Source organism: Ochotona curzoniae, unplaced genomic scaffold (genome assembly GCF_017591425.1).
Source record: "Ochotona curzoniae isolate NIBS_2020 unplaced genomic scaffold, NIBS_Ocur_1.0 contig_2927, whole genome shotgun sequence".
NCBI classification, from domain to species: domain Eukaryota; kingdom Metazoa; phylum Chordata; class Mammalia; order Lagomorpha; family Ochotonidae; genus Ochotona; species Ochotona curzoniae.
The window spans coordinates 239,158-259,507 of NW_024465654.1; the positions used below are offsets into that span (position 1 = coordinate 239,158).

General features: G+C 36.9%; 2 protein-coding genes across 5 annotated transcripts; one reads left to right on the top strand and one right to left on the bottom strand.

Moving 5' to 3' along the window:
- Nucleotides 1–222: 222 nt before the first annotated feature.
- Nucleotides 223–8,419, top strand: LOC121155415 (NKG2-D type II integral membrane protein-like). 2 transcript variants are annotated; one of them, XM_040978711.1, is made up of 8 exons: nt 223–374; nt 1,462–1,564; nt 2,775–2,882; nt 3,983–4,075; nt 4,164–4,199; nt 5,102–5,253; nt 5,542–5,645; nt 8,071–8,419. In XM_040978711.1, the coding sequence occupies exons 2-8, from the start codon at nt 1,525–1,527 to the stop codon at nt 8,186–8,188; spliced, it is 651 nt and encodes a 216-aa protein (XP_040834645.1). In that variant the 5' UTR covers nt 223–374; nt 1,462–1,524; the 3' UTR covers nt 8,189–8,419. The 2 variants fall into 2 exon arrangements, with proteins under 2 accessions (XP_040834645.1, XP_040834644.1); XM_040978710.1 differs by having other exon boundaries at nt 1,481–1,564.
- Nucleotides 8,420–9,028: 609 nt separating this feature from the next.
- Nucleotides 9,029–18,833, bottom strand: LOC121155414 (NKG2-A/NKG2-B type II integral membrane protein-like). Of its 3 annotated transcripts, none has more exons than XM_040978707.1 (8): nt 18,617–18,827; nt 17,043–17,138; nt 15,914–16,009; nt 15,073–15,144; nt 14,860–14,865; nt 13,986–14,137; nt 11,817–11,944; nt 9,029–9,479 (listed from the first exon to the last, which is right to left on the bottom strand). In XM_040978707.1, the coding sequence occupies exons 2-8, from the start codon at nt 17,134–17,136 to the stop codon at nt 9,353–9,355; spliced, it is 675 nt and encodes a 224-aa protein (XP_040834641.1). In that variant the 5' UTR covers nt 17,137–17,138; nt 18,617–18,827; the 3' UTR covers nt 9,029–9,352. The 3 variants fall into 3 exon arrangements, with proteins under 3 accessions (XP_040834641.1, XP_040834642.1, XP_040834643.1); XM_040978709.1 differs by lacking the exon at nt 9,029–9,479 and adding an exon at nt 9,796–11,112 and having other exon boundaries at nt 18,617–18,833; XM_040978708.1 differs by lacking the exon at nt 14,860–14,865 and having other exon boundaries at nt 18,617–18,826.
- Between the last annotated feature and the right edge of the window lie 1,517 nt (nt 18,834–20,350).

The window sequence follows — 20,350 nt, forward strand, 5'->3', positions numbered from 1 at the left end:
TTTCATAATTTCACTTTCGGTTCGGAAAGATTGTGTAATACCATCATTTGCTTCGTAAAGCTGTGCTGCTTATTACCTCACATTTCATCATTTTCAAGCCCTAAAATGTTGAGGAACCTAGACTTTTCCCGTCAATGGGTGGCCAGAACACATCATCAGATTATCAAAATTATCTGTGCCCAAATGCAGAGGAAGTGTTGCGGTCTGCGTTGTCTTCACAGGAAGATGGTGTAGGGCATTTGTCATATATTTCTAAGGGATAAAAATTGACATATCTGCTTTCAGTTCTAAATTAAAAACAGGGCATGTCTAAGTCATCAAGTTCTAGAGAAGGCATTTATCCACAAGCATCAGGATCTGCCCTCTCTGATCAGGTGTGTGCGTGTGTGTGTGTGTGTGTGTGTGTGTGTGTGTGTGTGTGTGTGCATGTGTGCGAATTAAGGAAGCGTGTTTAAATTTCAAAAAGTTTGAATGTAATTACTGAAGGTAGAAATGTGTCATACTGTTATAGCCTAACCTTTATGACTGTGTCATATGAAAGTTACTTAGGATATGTTCATACTGAAGAATCTAAAGTTCTAATGTTGCTATAAGAAGATTTGCAGAAACAAAGCTAAAAGAATGAATTTTCACATGATGGGTCAAGATAATTAAGTTTTAAATTTACTTTTCACATCTTAGAGTTTTAGGATCTTTTGAAGTCATTCATTTTCTTTGATACAAAATTTTACCTTTAAAAGAAATAAATTATTTGTTTCTTCTAAATATCAAAGTAAATGTGAAATAGATTTACTCTAAATAACTATGTTATGCTTTTTACTAAATAGTTTTTTCTTGAAAACTCTGGTAGATAATGTAAGATTTAGTATAACATGTGAGATTACATTTTAATGATGACAATATGAACAAATATTGTACTTAATATATTTGGAAAAAATTTTGAATTTCATACCTAACTTGCAAAATTAATCAATAAAATAACTATAAAATGAACACTATATTTGTCATTATTCAACCTCACTGATGTGAAATATTTGATTAACTATTAACAAAGTAACATATCACTTATATTTCACATTTACAAATAACATGAATACTTATCACACAAGTAGCTTATAAAACTAATTTTATCTGACTTTTTTCCCCTTCTACACATATTTTATTTAGAGATTTACTTTATTTTATTTTTGTTGATGTTTATGTAATTGAATAGGGTGGGAAGAGTTGGGATGGGTAAGGATCAGGGGAGGGTGGGCAAGACCATTTTTTAAACATTTTCTTCTTCCTGTATCTGAGGGAGGAGGAAATACAAAGGGCTTACCTAACTATTTATGCATAGTTATTTCCATTCTTTTTTTTTTAAGATTCGCATTGGGGAAATTTTCTGTGTTTTATTTGCCCAATGAAAACACTTCACCGCACAGTTACACCAACTCAAATGTTAAATTTTATTTTATTCAGAAATTATTTTTAGATGAAGTCTGTATATTCCACTTTGGAGTAAAGCTACAATCATAATTAACTATGGAATTGATGCATGATTCGAAAACTCAGCATGCCTGGGGTACGTATTTTCTATATCAATGGCAAGTTTTACTGCTGGGTCATTTTAAGAGAGCCAGAATTTTAAGCATATAAATAAAGGGAAAGCAATGAACTCTAATTCACTTTCTGTTCATTTCATGGTTTCTTATTTGATAATTCCATCAAGTCATTAAAACTTTGAAACCTTTTTTCCTGGTAATTTATTAACAATCAATAGTAAAATTATTAAAAATTTAAAGTAACTAGAAATAGTGAGCTGAAGTTAGGATCTGAAGTCAGAAAAATTAAATGTGAATCAGACTTTTACCACTCTAGTTCTGAGACACAGAAAACGCATACCTCTTATGCCCTTGATGGTTTTGCTTGTTTTGCCCTGTGTGAGAGATGAAACAAACCATATTTGCCTTCATAGACCTCTGTGAAATTCAAATCAAGATACATATTTAAAGTGCTTCTTATCCAAAAAGTGTGAATGACTTGTGCTGGTAAGGTTATGTTCAACAAGTGATATGATTTTTACTGTCTTTTCATCCATGACATATCTTCCTTCTCTCCTTTGGGTGTTCAAATCTTAAAGTACATGCAACGTATGCAAAATGTCTCAGTACAATTTTCACACCTAAGGATAATGCTCTCATTTCATTGATAAAAAACTTACATGATTAATGTTTGGAGAAGAAAATGAATTTTTTTGAACTTGTTTTGTACAGAGGCAGGATGGTTTGTTTTTACCTTAAATCTTCATTTATCCTTCACTCTATAGAGAATAAGACACATTAAAGCTTACTAAACAATTGCCACATGATTGGTGCTATTACAGCAGGTTCATTCAATTTTACATCATTTCAAATACTCACATTAAACTGTATGTATATCCTTTATTTTTCCATGCCTGCATTACTTAAGCTAGGAAACTAAAAAGCAAAGTTCATTGTTTTTTCACTATATCATGTCCTTATTTTCGTGTTAGATTTCATGATATGCTTTAATTGCAACTAGATTAAACTCTTACTAATAATTGTCTATCATCGATAAATATAGTTCTATTTGTGTAAGATGTGTGAACAGAATCATGAAGGACTATGAAACAAAAATGCCCCATGTTTTCCTTTAAGTTGGCTGCTCCTGAGAAGTAGATCCCACAGAAATGACAAGTTGAATTTCTAACACTTATGTTCCACTTGACAGAAAGGCCATTACTTATCTTGTCTTTAACTGCTTCTCTCCAGAAATGACCGAGTTCCACAACTGTCATACGGACTTGGCAAAACGTAAGGTTTCTAAGCAAAGACCGAAGCAAAGAGCTGCACCAATCACACGCAGACAGAGGAAAACCCGTAAGCCCTCTTTCCCATTTGTCTAACATGTTGAAGTCCAGCTTGGAGAACAATGTGACTGCAACAGTGCTGACAACTCAGCTCCCAGGACCTCTTCCTCAGGAAAACAGACATTTACTCTCATAGAATCTTGGGATATTGGCACATACGCTCGACTGTTGTCAAATAAAGACAACAGAGAGACTCACAAGGGCTTCTGATTGTGACAGCTGATAAAGCTGTCCCCTGTGACACCAGCTTCCCGTAGCAGAGTGCCAGTTAGAGTCCAGCTGCTCTGCTTTGGATCCTGCTCCCTGCTAAGGCATCTGGCAAAGTAATATAGACAATCCAAATGCTGGGACCACTGCCATCCATCAGGGACCCAAGCAGAGGTCCCAGATCCTGGCTTCAGCCTGGCCCAGCCCTGACCATTGCTGACCCTTGCAGAGTGAACCACTAGAACACAGAGCAAACTCTTTCTCTCTTCCTCCTGCTCCTTTTGTCTCCCTCCCACCCCCATCTGCCCACATCCCATCACAGGCATCATTCTGCCTTTCCAAAAAATCAACCTCTGGGAGAAGATGGACCCAAAACTAAGCAAGATATTTATGAAATGTACCATTATTTTAAGAGCAAAAACCAATCATTTAAATATCCATTGGAAGATTAAACGTGTTAATAATCCAATTCTGTCCAGAAAAATAAAATACACTGCAGCCATTTATAAGAATTTGGCATTTTATAAGCTATGGGTGGAACTAATGATTGGATTGTTCTACTTAAATGAAAAGCAATCCACAGTTATTTTATATGACCTGTTAAACGTAGCTTTCTTAATATGACTTGGAGAAATTGGTTTTTGCTGCATGTACATAAAAAATTGAATAGCATGGATGTGATTTTTCTCTGGAGTGATTTAGAGAAGTGCAGGACGGTAGACCACTGGTTTACTGCTGGTTTTTAACCATCTGCATTTCTTATATTACCTTTTCTGAGAAATAACATAAGTGGTTACAGTGTCTCCTCATGCAAAACATTCCAGTGTTTGCATTAAGCACAAAGATAACGCGACCATTTCTCTTTCTCTTTGTGATCTTTTGCTTGCTGATTCTCTCTGACAGCACTTCCAGTTTTGTTGGCCTGGTTTGTTGCTGTAGCCATGGGTCTGCGCTTCATTGTCATGGTAACAATGTGGAGTACTATAGTCAAGAATTGTAAGTAATGGATGCATATCCACACATTGCTGAGATAACATGAGTGGTGAGGAATACAAGCATTTAATGATTGTTCTTATCTTAATAGCGTTATTGAACCAAGAAGTTCCAATTTCTTTCAATGGTAAGTGCATAGTTACAATATTTTGGACCACAATTGTATTCATTTATAGTTGTGGGCTGCATAAAGTTGTTTGTGTTAATGACTGACTCTATATCAAGACAGTCCCCTCAAATTATTACAGAAATTTAAAATCCATGTCACTCAATGATGTCATAGCCATCATAATGTCGGACACTACATGTTAACCACATTGTGATTGTGCTAAACACACCTACCGTACTGTCAGTTACATGGATGCATTGCACCTATATTATGACACCAAGTGACTATGTGTTTGTATGTTCATTATTCTTTTTAATCCTTAAAATGTCTTTGTACTGGCATAGAAAAAGTAGATGGCCGCAGCAATTTGCTGTATTGGAGTGGCAACAGACTCACAAATCTCACATTTAGTATGTGTCTAATCACGTCACTTTTCTCTCATTTGATTTAATCTGTGTTGTTTTGTCCCTCATGATTCCAGAAGTAATTGACTATGAGTTTAAGTGTGCCATGTATTTCCACAATGTTGATGTCATATGATATTAACACAGTGAAAATGTTGCCTAAGCATACATTTCTCACAAAGTGTTTCTATTGTCACAGATCCTATGAATGTGTACCTGTGGCATGAAGTGAGTGTATATACAATTTCATTAAACCGGGACCTGGAAAAATTACTCCAGTCCCTATTTCACAGGGTTTTCTTTTTAACAATGAGGGAGTCCTGGTGAAATGTAGATGATATTTGCTTTTTACTTCTCTTTTCCCGTGAATGTGTCTGTGCACATGTATTCCTAGATATGAACACAATAGCTTAGTTTACTTGACATTTTGGAATAAGGATGAGAAAAAATATTTACGTTGTGTAGACGAAATCTTCCTGAGCACCCATGCACTATTATTGATATCTTTTCCCTTAGGAGATTACTCTGGCCCGTGTCCACAGGACTGGATGTTTTATAGAAATAACTGCTACTGGTTTTCAAATGAGAGTAAATCCTGGAAACAAAGCCAAGCTTCCTGCATGTCTAAAAATTCCAGCCTCCTGAAGATATATAGTAGAGTGGACCAGGTAAAGTCCTTAACTTCCTTTCCTGTACTTAATTTATGAGTTCAGGTATTAGCACATCAGCCTCAATGATGCGAATGAAACATAGATTCAATGTTTTACTGTGTCACCAAGCATTTCTGCATTCAAAGTGACAAAGCACAGAAACTGGAGTATGAGTTGCAACTGAAACAGACTGTATAATTTTTTCTAAGAGTGTGAAAAAAACAAATGATTAAATGATGGTGGCTTTGTGTTGACTAACATTCTGAACACTGTTGTAACTTGTAGTTTATTTGTGGTTTCAAACAGGATTTCTTTAAATTGGTGAAGTCCTATCATTGGTTAGGACTGACACAAACACCAACAAATGGATCTTGGCATTGGGAAGATGGCTCCATGGTCTCCCCTGACATGTAAGTCTCTGGATCAGAAGCTGCAAAGGTGTTCTTGGGCTATCCCTATATCAGTCCTCCAGCACAGTTTTTGTGTGAAATTCTCTTGCTCTAGTAGATTGAGTGTAGAATGCTTAGCTCCCAGACTTAGAGGACGGTGCTACAGAATGACAAAGACAAGTAATAATAAGTGGCATAAATGATTTACAATCTAATAAGAGCTGTGCAAAATAGATGTCCCTTTCGTAAACGAGGAGACCAAAGTCAAGCTCCTAAATATAAACGTTGGTATTGATTGTTGGATAACTTGAGAAATTATTGCTAGGAAAGAACTTCTACAAGTATGAAGAGCACAATCCAGCAAGTTTTGGCAAATGCATATGCCCATAATACAATTAATAAGAAAATGAGTAGATCTATCACTTGCAAACTCTTCTTTTTGATTCTTTGTAAGTGTCCTTCATGCCCTTCCTTCCATACTTCTTTCTCTTCCCAGATAATAATTTGTTTTCTATGATTATAGATTAATTTGCAGCTAGTAGAACTTAATAGAAGTGGTGTCTATAGGATATATTATTTTTGATGTCACAGCTTTTGACTTGGTATAATTATTTGAGATTTAGCTGTCTTGTGTGAGTAAAGAGATTTTGTTTATCTTTTGGTCTTTTGATGTATACTTAAATAGTTCCTGGAAGTTGACTATTGCAAATAAAGCTGCTTCCTGTGAATATTTCTGTACGGTTATATGCACGGATATAGAATTTCCTTTCTCTCTTACACTAATAGCAGAAAGTTGAACTTCTATTCCCTAAAATAGATACACACTTAACATTTAAAGAAAGTGTCAAACTGTTACCATGACATTTGCAAATTTTACAAGCAAGTTTTCATAATCGTTTGCAACTTAACGTTCGCTGCAGCAGCAAGTGAGAGAGTCCCAGCTGCTCCCCATCCTGGCCAATTCTTGCGATGAGCAGACATTCTAAGAGGTGATGTGCTTTGACATCCCACTGTGGCTGTAACTTTGATTTATCAAATGACTAAGGATGATGTGAATCACTGCACTTGTCACTCATTTTCAAATTTTCTAATTCAATCATCTCTGCTCTGATTTTATGAGTATTTTTTATTCTGGGTTAAATCTACTTTCCTTTTCCTAACTTCTCTTGATGAAAACAGACAGTGATTTGAAAACTGTCCCAACTGAAGCCTTCTTGCTAGCAACATGTGACATCATTTGGAAACATCTCTGAATAGCGTGTGCCATGCTTTCATTTCTATTTCATTTAAAATGGCTTCTGAATTCTCTTCTGTATTATTCTTCAGCAGACGGATTATGTAAAAGCATGTCATTTCATTTTCAGCATTTGAAGATGGGTTGAGACACATTGATATAAATTTCTAATTTTGTCCTATATTTCTCCAAGTCATTGCTTATATGGCTTGAAATCTTTTACATTGATTGGGATTATTTTTTATGAAGGAGACTATGGTCTATAGGTAGAAGTGTCCTGTACATATTTTAGTAGAAAATGTTTTCTGTCATTACTGAATGAATATTCTATACACAAGCATTGATTGTGTCAAGTTGACTATTAGTGCTGGTCAAGTTTTTCAGTTCCTTCCTCATTTTCTATATATAGTTTTTCTTATATATTTATTTTACTTTTTATAACTAGATTATAATTATATTGATAATCATTGAACTAGATATTAAGATTTCAGACTTTAATTATAAATATACACTACTCCTTACATTTCAAATGGATCTTTCATATCTTTTTGCTTTTACTTGTAAACCATAATATTTCTAAATTTCACATTAAAGTCATTTCATCATGATTTTTCTAGTTTTATATTATCCATCTATTCTTACATGAAAAAATTCCACTATTCATTTTATTAATCATAGAATTTCAAAATACTCAACATATCAGGGAGAAATATATCAATAGATAGATATTGCTATGTGGAATATGCAGACACCCACTTGTGTGTGTGTGTGTACACCCACATACATATATGAGACTTTTGACAACAATTTAACTTCCTTACAACAAACGCATACAGACACACACATGTGTATCTGAAGAGGCTGTTTATTTTTCCACTAAACATCATTTGTTGATTTCTAAATTGAATCCTCAACTTGTTTTAAATATTTTAAAACTTTGGTTTACTTACATTTGTATATGAAGATGTTTTAGACTTGTAAATTGATTAACTTTCAATGTATGAAAAAAATGACATGTAATTTATAACAAGATGTAATGTTCACCTTTGTCATCTGAGTTGACTATATTTTTAATACCTGTGAATTAAAAGTATAGGCATGATCCTAAAATGTTATTATTTAATTTCCTCTTAAACTAAATGAAATTATCTCATTTTTATATTGCTGTATTAAGAAAGACATGAACATAATTTGTAATTTTCTCTGATGTAGACTAAGAATCGTGACAATGTGTAACAGCAGCTGTGTTGTCTATGGCTCAAGCTTTAAAGGCTACACAGAAGACTGCTCAGCTGCAAACACATACATCTGCATGAGGAGGATTGCATAAGCACCCAGCCATCCATCCCATCAAACAGTGGACAGAGAAAAAACTACAGCAGTAGAAAAACTGGAATCAGAACAGAGAAAACGGATGAAAATAGGACTGTTGGATTTGGACCCTCTAGGACTAAATGATAGAGATCTTCATGGGCTGTGAACATGCCACGTGGCCAATCACTCCTGAGCCCCTGCCTGCTACTTGGCACGTGTGGCTCATTGCTTACCTGCCCATGTCCTACACCTGGAGCGTGACCGCAGACATGACCAGAAAGTCAAAGGAAATAGATGTTCCTTATAGCCAGTTACCGTGTCTGGTGGGTGAGGAGACTGCCAGAAGTCACCCTCCTACTTTCCTCTACCTTAACCTTTAAAACATGTAACTTGGGCCTGGCATGGTGGCCCAGTGGCCTGGATCCTTTACGGGTGCCTGTTCTAATCCCAGTAGCCCTGCTTCCCATCGGGCTCCCTGTCTGTGGCCTGGGAATGCAGCCAAGGGAAGCCCAAGGCCATGGGACCCTGCACCTGCGTGTAAGACCCAGAGGAAGCCCCGGGCTCCTGGCTTCAGATCAGCACAGTTCTAGCTGCTACAGTCACTTGGGGAGTGAATCATCACATGGAAGATCTTCCTCTCTGTCTCTCCTTCTCTCTGTTTATCTGACTTTGCAATTAAAAAAAATAAATCTTTAAAAATGAACTTGTAACTTGTTCATAATAAAGTGGATATTCCTCACCAGTTTGTCTCTGGTCGTTCTTACCACTGAAGAACACCGTCGCCTCACCCTCAGTGACTTTGGGCCCTGCTGGCAGGCTTAAACCCTGAGAATGTGACATACTGCAGCACAAGGACTTCTTAGTGATGGTCAATCGCCAACATTTATTAACAGCATCAGACTTTTTAAAGACAGATGGTCACAAAGGCATAAGGCAGGAGGGTTTGAAGAATATCAACAGCAAGAGGGAGTTTACTAGTTAACAGTTTGTTCCTCTAGCAGGTGCCTTTCCTTAAGCATCTTTCTGATCTGGTGTCTAAACCTGAGGATTATGGAGTTTCCGGCCTGCACATTTCCACATCAACTGCTCCAGCCTTCCCAACAGGATTGTAGCTAGTCACGGCTCCATACTGGCAAGGTTTCCCAATGTTCTCTCTTTGATCAATTATTTTCCTACAGATCTAATCAACTGTCATCCTAGTCTTACACATACAAAAGCCAGCGCTTTTACAATCATCAGTCAGTATTTGGCCATCTCTTATAAGCATGCATTTATTAACATTTTTCTCACTTTCCAGAAGTTGAAGCCTAGAAGAAAAATATTTTCCATTAATTTCCAAATTTACTTCATATGACAATTGCATTTTTAAAATTCATTTCATATTGTTATGGCTATAAAGAAGAAAAAGTGCCACTTTCTTGGGTTCTATCAACACAAATAATGAAGGCTACAGCAATCAGATCCAACATTTAAATCTGGAATTAAAAATGAAACATTAGCTATCATCTCTGATTTCAAACAACTTCAAAATTTTCTTCTGGATTTACACTATTTTGTTTGCATTTCAGTTTTTTTTTTTTCTTTTTTCAAAAAAATAATTTTAAAATTTATTTGTAAGTGAGAGAATCATTCCATGCACTGGTTTACTCCCCAAATACCCAGAATGGACAGAATTGACCTGGGATCAGAGTAAAGAGCTGAGATACCAATCGAGGCCCTCCACCTGAGTGGCAGAAACCCAGATGATTTAGTCATCCCTGAGTCTGCAGTGGCAAGAAGTTGCATTTAGGAGGTTGAGCTGGAGACCAAACCCAGGGAATGTGGTACAGGATGTGGGTGTCACTGCTAGGCTAACCACCTTTTCCTAGTTACAGATTTCTAGTAAACAGGCACTGTGGTATGAATCATAATAGCAATTAACTCTGTCTTTGGAAATACCTATTTTGCTTCTTCCAGATTAGAGCACAGGTGTTCATCCTAGCTGGTACACATAATAATTAAAAAGATTGTAATTTGCATATAATGACAAAACAATTTAGGAAATGCTCTATTAAATATGTTCTATTTCCTGAGTGGAGGCATACATCGATGAGACTGCTTTCAAAAAATGAAAGTAAAACAATAAATTTACTCTGAAATCCATGCATAGATTTTTATAGCATGCATTTTCCAGCAGCTTTTTAAATACTTCTCATAAGCATGGGTTCCAAAATAATTTTTAGCACAATGACATTTTCTAATTCCATTTTTCTGCAAAGTTCCTGAAGTAATCTTGAGCTACATTTAGTAATTAGAACCAAATAGGAAACCACTTTGAATCCTAAATGAATCTAAAAACTAAAGTTGAACACCAGTATTGTGTTGGAAAATAATATTTGCTGGGTGTGGACACTTTAAACAGAATCTGGATTATTTTATTCAAGCATTTTTTAATGATGATAAGATTTTTAAGTTAGATTCAAATATTTAAAGATGCACCTGACAATTAGTTTACTACTAAAATTTAGGATAGAATGTAAAAGGGAGGAAGATAGGATGGTACCTTTATTATGCTTTTCCTTTCCTACATGCCAGAAGTTTTTCACATGCTTAAATTTGTCAGTTACTGTGTTGCTCACGACATCCTCATAAAATAATTTCTCTAAAGTAAATTACAAAGAAACTAAGATTGCCCTTCCATCTTTCACAAATGAAAGAACAGTGACTGAGACGCAGAATGTTTTCTTTCTGTGTCACCATTTTGACAAGACAAGTTGATGGCGTTTACACATACAACAAAATGGCTATTTATCATCAATAGTAACTAATATTTGCCCAGGAGAATCCATCTGGAATCAACTCTGCCAACACCTTGATTTCAGACTCTGGCCGCCTAAGTGGTCAGAACATTTCTTTTGTTTTTTTTAAGTCCCCTATGTGTGGAAATACATTTGAAGAGTCCTGGAAAATGAAAAAGAAAGTACACAAAGTAATTTTGATTTGTAAGCCCTCAAAAGGTAGGACACACACGAAGAAAGCATTGCCACAGGGGCCACAATGTGGCACAAGAGGCTAAGCTTGGACCTGCACTGCCATCATCCCACCAGGTGCCAATTTTTCTCCACTTTCAATTTAATCCCCATTAATGTGAAAAAGATGGCTCAAGTGTTTGCGTCTCAGCCATTCACACAGGAGAAACAGATGGAATTCCTGACTCCTGGCATCAGACTGGTCCAGCTCCAGTCACTACAGTCATCTGGGGAGTAAACCAGCAGATAGAAGATTCTCTCTCTTTCTAACTCTGCTTTTCATGTAAATAAATCATTTGTTAAACCACCATGCATTCACAGTTTAGAGTAAAACAAATAACATCAAAATTAAAATTTTAACTGTGGAATGTTCTTAGTGTATAATCTTGTGCAAGTTTATTTATTAAATTACCTTTAAATAAAATATAGAATGCTAATACCCCAATCACAGAACTGTTAAACTACCTCGGTGAATCAAAAAGGTAAATTGTTTAGCTTAGTACAGCAGCTGTTTTTGCTTTCCTCTCTTCTATCTTTTTCCTGAGTAATAAATAAAACACCTGTCCACATCCATATTATTTAGTTACACAAAAATAGTGTTTTTCTGGATGGAAGTTTAGACATCAGAAGACTTACTTGCCCAAGGTAATAACTGTGCCGTCCAGCCACACCCACTTCTGCTGGTTTCTACTATAATATGAACTGATCCAAAACTTTTCTTGTTGCATGCTACACTCCATCTTTGACAAACTTTTTGCAAAGTTCTGAAGAATGATAAAAAAAACAAATGAGGTAGTAGAACTTTCATGAAACAGAATATAGTGATTTACATCTGTATGTATCATTTTAATGACATGAATCTATCATTTGAACTCTCTGTCCCATGCTACTGAACAAAACATGGAGACATTGAGTTACATCCTTGAGCCATAGATATATAAAAATTGCCAGTGACTCATTTATTCACTAAGGAATTAATTTTATGGATTGTAAAAGTGAACAAATATGATTGATAGTTAAAATTGTTTAGATAAGATTACGTATTCCAAAGGGAAAGATATCAATTGGGCCTTCATTGTCAGTAGCATGCATACTACAAAAAAAGGGGTACGGATGAAAGGAAGACCTAAAATGAGATTTGTATTATTATTGTTGTTGTTGTTATAAAGACACAGAGAAAGTGAGATCTTCCATCCACTTGTTCACTCCTATGACCTCAATAGCCAGGCCAGCCCAGGCTGAAGCCAGGAGGCAAGAACCCCGTCCAGGCCTGGCACTTGCATGTCAGTGGTCTGTGGGGTCTTTTAGCTTTGGCCCTAGCCTGATTCAGGCTTCACCACAGCCCGATTTTACTTTAGGTGCAATATCTGTCCAGTAGGTGACCTCACTTTATTGACGGAGACCAGGTCCTTAACTCTCTCATGGTTATTTACGGGAGCAAGATCAGAGTGGAGGCATGCCTTCCTCTGGTAAAGCCCTTGTCATGTGCGGGAATGGATTTTTGGAATGCTGGCATCTAGGCCTGGTTTCCATATAGACCATGAAGACAAGGGGTCACAGGCCTGTGTTAATGAGGGGTCGTTCACTTAGCACCAGACTGCCCAGCAACTAGGACAGTAACTAAATTAACTAATCAGTGAAAGTGTTTGCTAATGATCGTTATTGTAACCTACAATTAATCTCAGAATCTCAGATTTATGTCATGTTCAATTTGTACACATAGAATCAAAACAGACTCAGGGGGCTGCTCTTGGTCCTTGTACCTGACCCACGTGCCAAGAGGCAACTCTGGTCCCTGCTGTTCTTTATCTTGTATTATTCATTCTTAATTCTTTCTAAGTAATCCTTTCTGTGCCCATCTCTCAGCCTCATATCTGGCAGGATTTTTGCATGCTGGCACACGACAGTGGCCCAACTCTTGGCCCATCATCTGCTCTTTCTCAGACACATTAACAGGGAACTGGATCAGAACTAAAGTAGTCGGAACTCCTAGCAGCATTCCAATAAGGGATATAAATGTCCTATGGTGGCTGACTTCTCCGTGTCACAATGCCCACAGCAGATGATTTTAACAGAAAATGTTTTCCAAGGAGATTTTTTAATAATCCAAAACCTCAAAAGTGAAAATGCATTCAATGTGAGAAGAGTGGGAGTAAAATCTGTCAGCAATGTGTCAGAGGGTTAGGCAGCCACCTATAATAGAGGCAACCCAGATAAACTCCAGTTCAAGTCCTGACAGCTCCACCTCCCATCCCAGTTTGCTCCTACTGTGCGTGGCAAGTGCTTGGGCCCTGCTACCTGGCATAGAGTTCCAGGGCTGCTGGCTTGGGCCTGGTCAAATCCTACCTGTTGCAGCTATTTGATGAATGAACCAGCAGATGGAAGTGATCTCTGTAACTGCCTTTCAAAACAAATGAATAAACCCTTAAGCCAAAAAAAAAATCTGCCACCAGTAAATGAGACAGCATTTGCAAAGCCTGGATGGGTGGAGTATACAGCAGCCATGAAGGTTTCAGCAAGTTGCCTCCAGGAAATCCTGGCTTCCTACCCTGAGAAAGCTCAGAAAAGTAGGAACAAATCAGACAGCAGATGGCCTGTACACAGTTATTTGTACTTTGTCCCAAGTGCTAAGGAAAGCAACTTAGAGGTTATTGCATTGTGCATTCAACATTACAGTCAAATGGAAAGGATCTCCACGATTTCAGTGTAAAAAGTACTTTGAAGAATATAAAATGTGAATCAATACTAAGCATTTTCTGACAAGTAAAACTGCTTCAAATTTATAAAATAAAATTTGGTCTTTACCATCTCTTCTTCAGTATCCAATCTAAGAAAACTTAAACCTGAATCAATGCAATGTTTAGGACATTCTTCCCAAAGACCCTCTATTCTTGGAAGATAGTAGCAGTTTTCTCCATACTGATGCCAATTGGTGCGACAAATAGGACATTCCCACACTGTTAAAAAAAAAATAGAATGTAACTTCCATCAATGCATACTTACACACAATAAATCCACCAGCGAATTTGACACATACCACTTGATTTTCTGTTAAAGATTGTATATGCTTACACTTAGTATTGGATTTCTAACAAATTCACAATGCACCCCTTTAAAAATATTTTCAGCTCCAGATTTATAAAATGCACAGAGAGAAACAAAAGGTTTTTTTTCAAAGAAATTATAAAATTAGAAGTTTATCAGGAAATTTAGTCATTAAATATATAGCTGTTAACATCACCAACAGAATGTGATTTCTGTTCAATACCTTAAAAGCACGCATAGATGTATATTAACAAAAACAAGTAACCTTAAAGAGCTAGATATGCAATACATAAGTAAAATCGGTTTTTTTAAATTGCCATTCAGTAAAAACCAGGGTCCTAACGCAAAAACTGCATTTGATAGCATCCTTACTTGATCATGTGACTAACATCTGAATACGACTACATGGGACATGCTCTTTTACCTACTAGTACATTTCACTCACACCTACTTATGTGTATCCAGTTTTACATAACAGGAAAAAAAACACAGTTGAAACTGTTCCTTCTCTCACCTTTTTTGAAAATAGTTATGAGTCAGAATCCCTTTAAAAATTACTTGCTTCAAGTAACATGCTTAGTCAAATTGGAAGCCATACCTTTCACGCCCTTCCCCAGGTTGGACTCCCCCATACCTGAAACTAGAGATAATATCACGTAAGCACTCCCCTTTCCAAACTCATGGGAAGCCAGGCAATAGGGCGGGGTGCCCCTTCTCTCTCCCTCCATTGCAGACACACTGTGAAAGCAGAAAGATCCCTCTCCTGCCTTTTCCATCTCTGCCCACTCGATCTCTGAAGGTGTGTCTGGGATTGTCTCACCTTTTAAACAAACAAGGAAAAAATTACCTGCTTCAGTTTCTGTTGCATTGGAAGAATTATTTGCTGAATATCCTTCTGCTTGAAATGACTCCTGATTCACTGAAAAAAAATTCCAGTCAGTTTTTATTTTTTATTGACTTAACTTATTTCTTTCAAAAGGGAGAGAGACAGAGATAGGCCAAAAAAATTAATGCAAATACTCTGAATACCCAGGACTGTGCCAGGCCAGAAAAAATAACCCCAAACTCAATGCAGGTCTCCCCCAAAGGTGGCAGGGACCCAAATACTGACACTATCTCCTGCTGCCTGCTGTGTCTGCCTAGCAGGAATCTACAACCAAGATGATAGCCAAAACCGGAAGGCAGGTGTTCCAACATCATCCTAACTGTTGTGCCAAACACCAGCCCCCAGACTGCTCACTGTTAAATCTACATAGAGAAAAATATTGAACATTCCTATACACAACATCCTAACTTGAAATACAAACATGATTAAAAGAGCACTTGCCGCAAAGAATGCAGATTAAATAAGAAAGGCACAAACCCAAATTAGAAGCACACCAAGTTCAAGTAAAAAAAAAAAAAAAGATCACAGAAAAGGGAAAATATGAATAGCTGTTTCACAGGTCTAGATTTTTTTTTTTTTGCAAAATTATGACTAGTAGAGAAAGTTTGAGAAGAAGCAATAAGTCATTCAGTAAGACTCATAATTTATTTAGAAAATGTGAAGTTTTTGGGTGTCTGTAAGACATTACTTCCAGCTCTTTGCAGAGACCATTATGCATGATTGAAACATTAAATTGGTTCACTTCAGAAGATTTCCCCATAAGCAATGAGCAAGTGGGTTTCTATGCCATACCATGACTTACACTTTGTGATTAAAAATGCAACAGACGCGAGCAGCACCAGGCCCAGGATCCCCAGCATGACCACCACACATTTCCATGGAGACGAAGCAGCAAGATCTGCAAGAGGGCATTAACTATGTGACTCAACGTGCTGTTTCCTGCTTCACTACAGTAAATGACATGGATGGCTCACACCCCAAGAATGGGAACAAAGCAAAATCACAACTCCCCTGAATCAAAACAAATAAAAAAGATATTTTTCCTCCTACATTAAAATCTTTCATGTATTTCAAGGTTATTTTGAATTGGATATAATAGGAATCCACTTAAAATTTTTTTTTATTTTTATGTGAAAGGTAGAGTTACAGAGAGGAGAGACAAAAAATGATCTTCTATCTGCTGTTTTACTCCCCCAGACAGTCATAATGGCCGGATCTGAGCTGATTCAAAGCTGAAAGCCAGGAGCCAAGAGCTTTTTCTGGGTCTCCCACATGGGATCTGGAGCACAAGGACTTGAGCCACCCTCCATTGCTTTCCCAGGCCATCAACAGGGAGCTGGATTAGAAGTGGAGCAGCCAGGATGTGCTCTGGTGCCTACGTGGGATGGTGGCACAAGAAGAGGCTTAGCATACTATGGCTCCAGCTCCACGAGTCCATGTTCTGCCGTCTATTCATGGGCAAAGTTTTCCTAACACTGTTTGGGACTATTCTTGCTCCGTTGTGTTTTGTCATGATCTTGCTTTTGAAAACGTATGAAATTATTTCTGCGATCTTGAACTTGTCTCTATCATTCTGTACATGCCACTGTCACACTGGTTTGGTTACTGTAGTTCTGATACACATCTGGAAGTCAGGAAGCATACTGTTGTAGACACTGAGGAGGTAAACCGGTGGATAAAAGATTATCTTTATTTCACTCTTTCAAAAAGAACACTGATTTAGTGCACACAATGAAGTGATACTACTTACCCTGGTGAGAAAAAGGCTTCATCTTCCCATAAAAGTTTGTGTAGATTGTTGTTGATTGGAAGAAAAAGAGACTCTAACTTCCATGTGTGTGCATTTCACAAAGTTTTGCATATTTTAAAATTGAATTTAAAAAACAAAAAACAGAAAATACGTCCACTTAGACACCTAAAATGTGACTGACCTTTGCTAGGGCGGGTCTCAGGATGCTGTCTCCTCTGCTGCCGAGATAAATGCTGAGGTCGCACATTGGAATAAATCGCCCCCACTTCACTCATTACTGAATGGCACAGGCAAAATAAAAACGAGTCAAAATAGTTTTTAATTCATATAGGTGGTGAAACCAACAAATAAATGTGATGCTGAATATTGTAGCATGGAGTACAGCGAGGTCATAAGTAATGGGGATTTAGTACAAGCATAAGCACATTTTAAGTATAATTTTTTTTTTTTTTTTGGTTAGCGAGTTGGGACACTCGACCATTTTTTTGGTACCTTTCCTATTTTCCATTCACATTTAAGATCCACAATATCATTTGCTAGCAATAAAAACACAACACAGCGATTGATCTGATGGGCGCACAACACCCTGCAGGGTGGAATTGATCTCGCAGCGCCCCCTGGCCTTTGAGGACCTCTATGAGTGCACCTGCCCCTGCCTTCATGAACTTCTCTTCCACTCCCGCCTTGCTCTATTTTCCCAGAATTCCATGGGCCATGCTGGTGGTATCAGCATTTCTCCAGTCCTCGGGACTAGTTCCATTTCTTCCCTCTTCGATACAATTTGTCTCCTACACTGGCTCATTATAATTCTACTTCATGCAATCCATAAATCAAATCTACCTCCTTTAACGATAAGCCAAATACCACATCCTTCAATAACAACCTCTTCTATATTTTTTTCTTCATTCTGTATTTGCCACCATCCTATTCATCAACTCCTCTCTTTTCTTTCCTTAGTATCATGCACATTATGATTAACCTCTTACTATCGCCTTCTTACTGCCATAATTGTTCTTTCTATTTCATTATGCAAATATCAACATCAACTTAGCTGCAAGGTTAATATTTTGGGAACTAAACAAAACATTTCACATAAAATTTGGAGAGCGGTTTTGAAGCATTTTAGAAAAGCTAAAACAATATAAAAATGTTTACTGTCATATTAGAAAAGAAAATGCTCAAGTTCTCAGAGTCAAAACAAAGCATGGGAGTCACTGACTAGGAGTGCCTCAGATGAGCTTTGTATTCCTTATTTTAGTCCATTTCATGTATACAGCAGTTTTTCAATATTTTGTTTCACACTAGATATTTAGCCAAGATGACTATAATAACAAAATTGTATTACTAAAAATAAATTATCTCACAATTTTTGCTTTGCATATTTAAACCTCTTCTAAGTATTATGTTAAAATAATAAAAATAAATAATAGTAATTAGATTATTTAAGATTATCCAAGCTTACCAAATTTCTCTTCTACATTGCTCTTATTTTTCAATCCTTTGTGACCTTATTCCTGCTCTACCTTCCTATCCTACCCCGTCATTCATGCTTCTATTCCTTTTTCTTCTCAACATTATAGACAGTTCAGAATCAACGTACACAAAGAAGTATATATAAAATTAGAATACATAAACCCAACTACTAAAATATAAATTTTATTTCAACATATCATTTCAATATCTCAATGCAACTTCTCTCAAAATCCTGAAAAATGCTCTAAGAAATAGAACGAATAACTGGAAAGTTACAAATACCTGATTTTGAGAAGATGCTTGAACTTCACAAGGTGTGTGGATATCTAACTTGAGCAGAAGCAGATCTTAGATCTATGAAAAATTTTTAATTTAAGAATTTTGATGTTTCTTAGAGGGGAGCAAGAGGCTGGGAACCACAAGAAAATATAAAACTACACAGGTTGACAATATTTCGGTCTGTTGTACGAGAACCTTCTAGCACCGTGCAGAAGACTGTCCTGAATGTAACCACACAGGAAACTGGTTTGCTGCAGCTCAGTCTGACTGCACCACCATCTGACGTCTTCCATCGGTCTTGTAAGTTTCATTACAAAATACACCTACACTGACACTCAGCTTCCACACAGACCTTGCAGTGGTTAAAAAAAAAAAAAGTCGTTGAGTATATCACTGAATGCATCATTGATCATTGAACAAGTAGTTTCAAAATATTTTAAATTATTTTGAAATGTACCTAGCTATAATCCATATTCTGTTAATCCTCTGACAGTATTCCTTACAGGGACGGCTGTGGTATGTCTTTTTGAACATTTTCTATCTGTAGTAGTTGCAATGTTTCATTAAGTGGTATATACGAGAATTTTCCTAGTATGCCTTGGTGTCTTGTTAGGTTTTTGAACATTAATCCCAGGAATATAGTTCCAATAGGTCCCAGTTACTAATCAATAACAACAAAAAAGGAAGCAAAATAATACTCTTGCAATTTTGCTCAATACTGCTTTGGCTATTTGTTGTCGTCAGTAGCTTCAGATGAATTTCAGAATTATTTTTTTATGTGAAGATGCCATAGAAATTTTTATAGGGGCTGCATTCTCTCTGTAGATCACTTTGTAGCAAGAACATTTTAACAACATTAATACTTCTAGTTCGTGCATGCGGGTGTCTTTCCATTTGTCTATGTTCTCCAATTTCCTTCATCAAAGTTTTGTGGTTTTCAGCATACAAGTCATTGTCTGTTTCTCTAATGAAATTTATTCCTATTTCACATTTAATATTCTTACAAATAAGTTTTTAAGTTCCTTTTGGCTTAAATTTTAGACTATGATTTCTAGTACATTGTTGAATAGTAATGATGACCGTGATCACTCTTGCCTTGTACTGGATTTAGAGAGAATATATTAGATTAGCCATTAATTGTAGGTATTTCACATTTGGCCTTTATTTTGTTAAGCTCCTTTTACACATGTTCTGTTCAGAATTATCATGAATTTTGTAAAATATTTTCCATGCATTTCTTGAGAACACCATGTTCTGTTTGTCTCTGCTTTTGTTGATGTGAGCTACTATGACATTATAGGAACACATTTCATTCCGTTTCTTTCAGCTACACTTTGAACATATTGTTAAATTCAGTCTGCGAGTATATTTGTGGTTAGGTTCACCAGTGACTTTGAGTTGTCACTGATGTCATTGGCTTCAGTGTCAGAGTGATGACCTTCATAAACGCATCACATCTTGCTCTATTTTGGTGGGCAGGTCAACAAAGATTCTTTATTCTTTTATTGAAAACTCAGTATGTGGGTCCAGTGAGGTGGCCTAGCAGCCAGATTCCATGTGTTGCAGGTGCAGAGATCCCATAGGGGCACTGGTTGGAGTCCCTGGGGCCCCATTTTCCACACAGCTCCCTGTCTGTGGCCTGTTGAGGACAGTCCAAAGATTTGGGACCCTGCACCCTCGTGGGAGACTTGGAGGAGACTCCTGGCTCCTGGCTTCAGATCAGATAAGCTCTGGCCA

Excerpts from the sequence above, each read along its gene's own strand:
- LOC121155414 (XM_040978707.1), bottom strand. The coding sequence starts at position 17,136 with ATGAGTGAAGTGGGGGCGATTTATTCCAATGTGCGACCTCAGCATTTA. Across the intron at positions 16,010-17,042 it reads TGAGACCCGCCCTAGCAAAG|ATCTTGCTGCTTCGTCTCCA; the intron begins GTCAGTCACATT and ends GCCCTCTTGCAG. Across the intron at positions 9,480-11,816 it reads ACAGTTATTACCTTGGGCAA|GCTTCAACTTCTGGAAAGTG; the intron begins GTAAGTCTTCTG and ends TTTTTCTTCTAG.
- LOC121155415 (XM_040978711.1), top strand. The coding sequence starts at position 1,525 with ATGGAATTGATGCATGATTCGAAAACTCAGCATGCCTGGG. Across the intron at positions 2,883-3,982 it reads ACGCAGACAGAGGAAAACCC|CACTTCCAGTTTTGTTGGCC; the intron begins GTAAGCCCTCTT and ends TCTCTCTGACAG. Across the intron at positions 4,200-5,101 it reads AGTTCCAATTTCTTTCAATG|GAGATTACTCTGGCCCGTGT; the intron begins GTAAGTGCATAG and ends CTTTTCCCTTAG.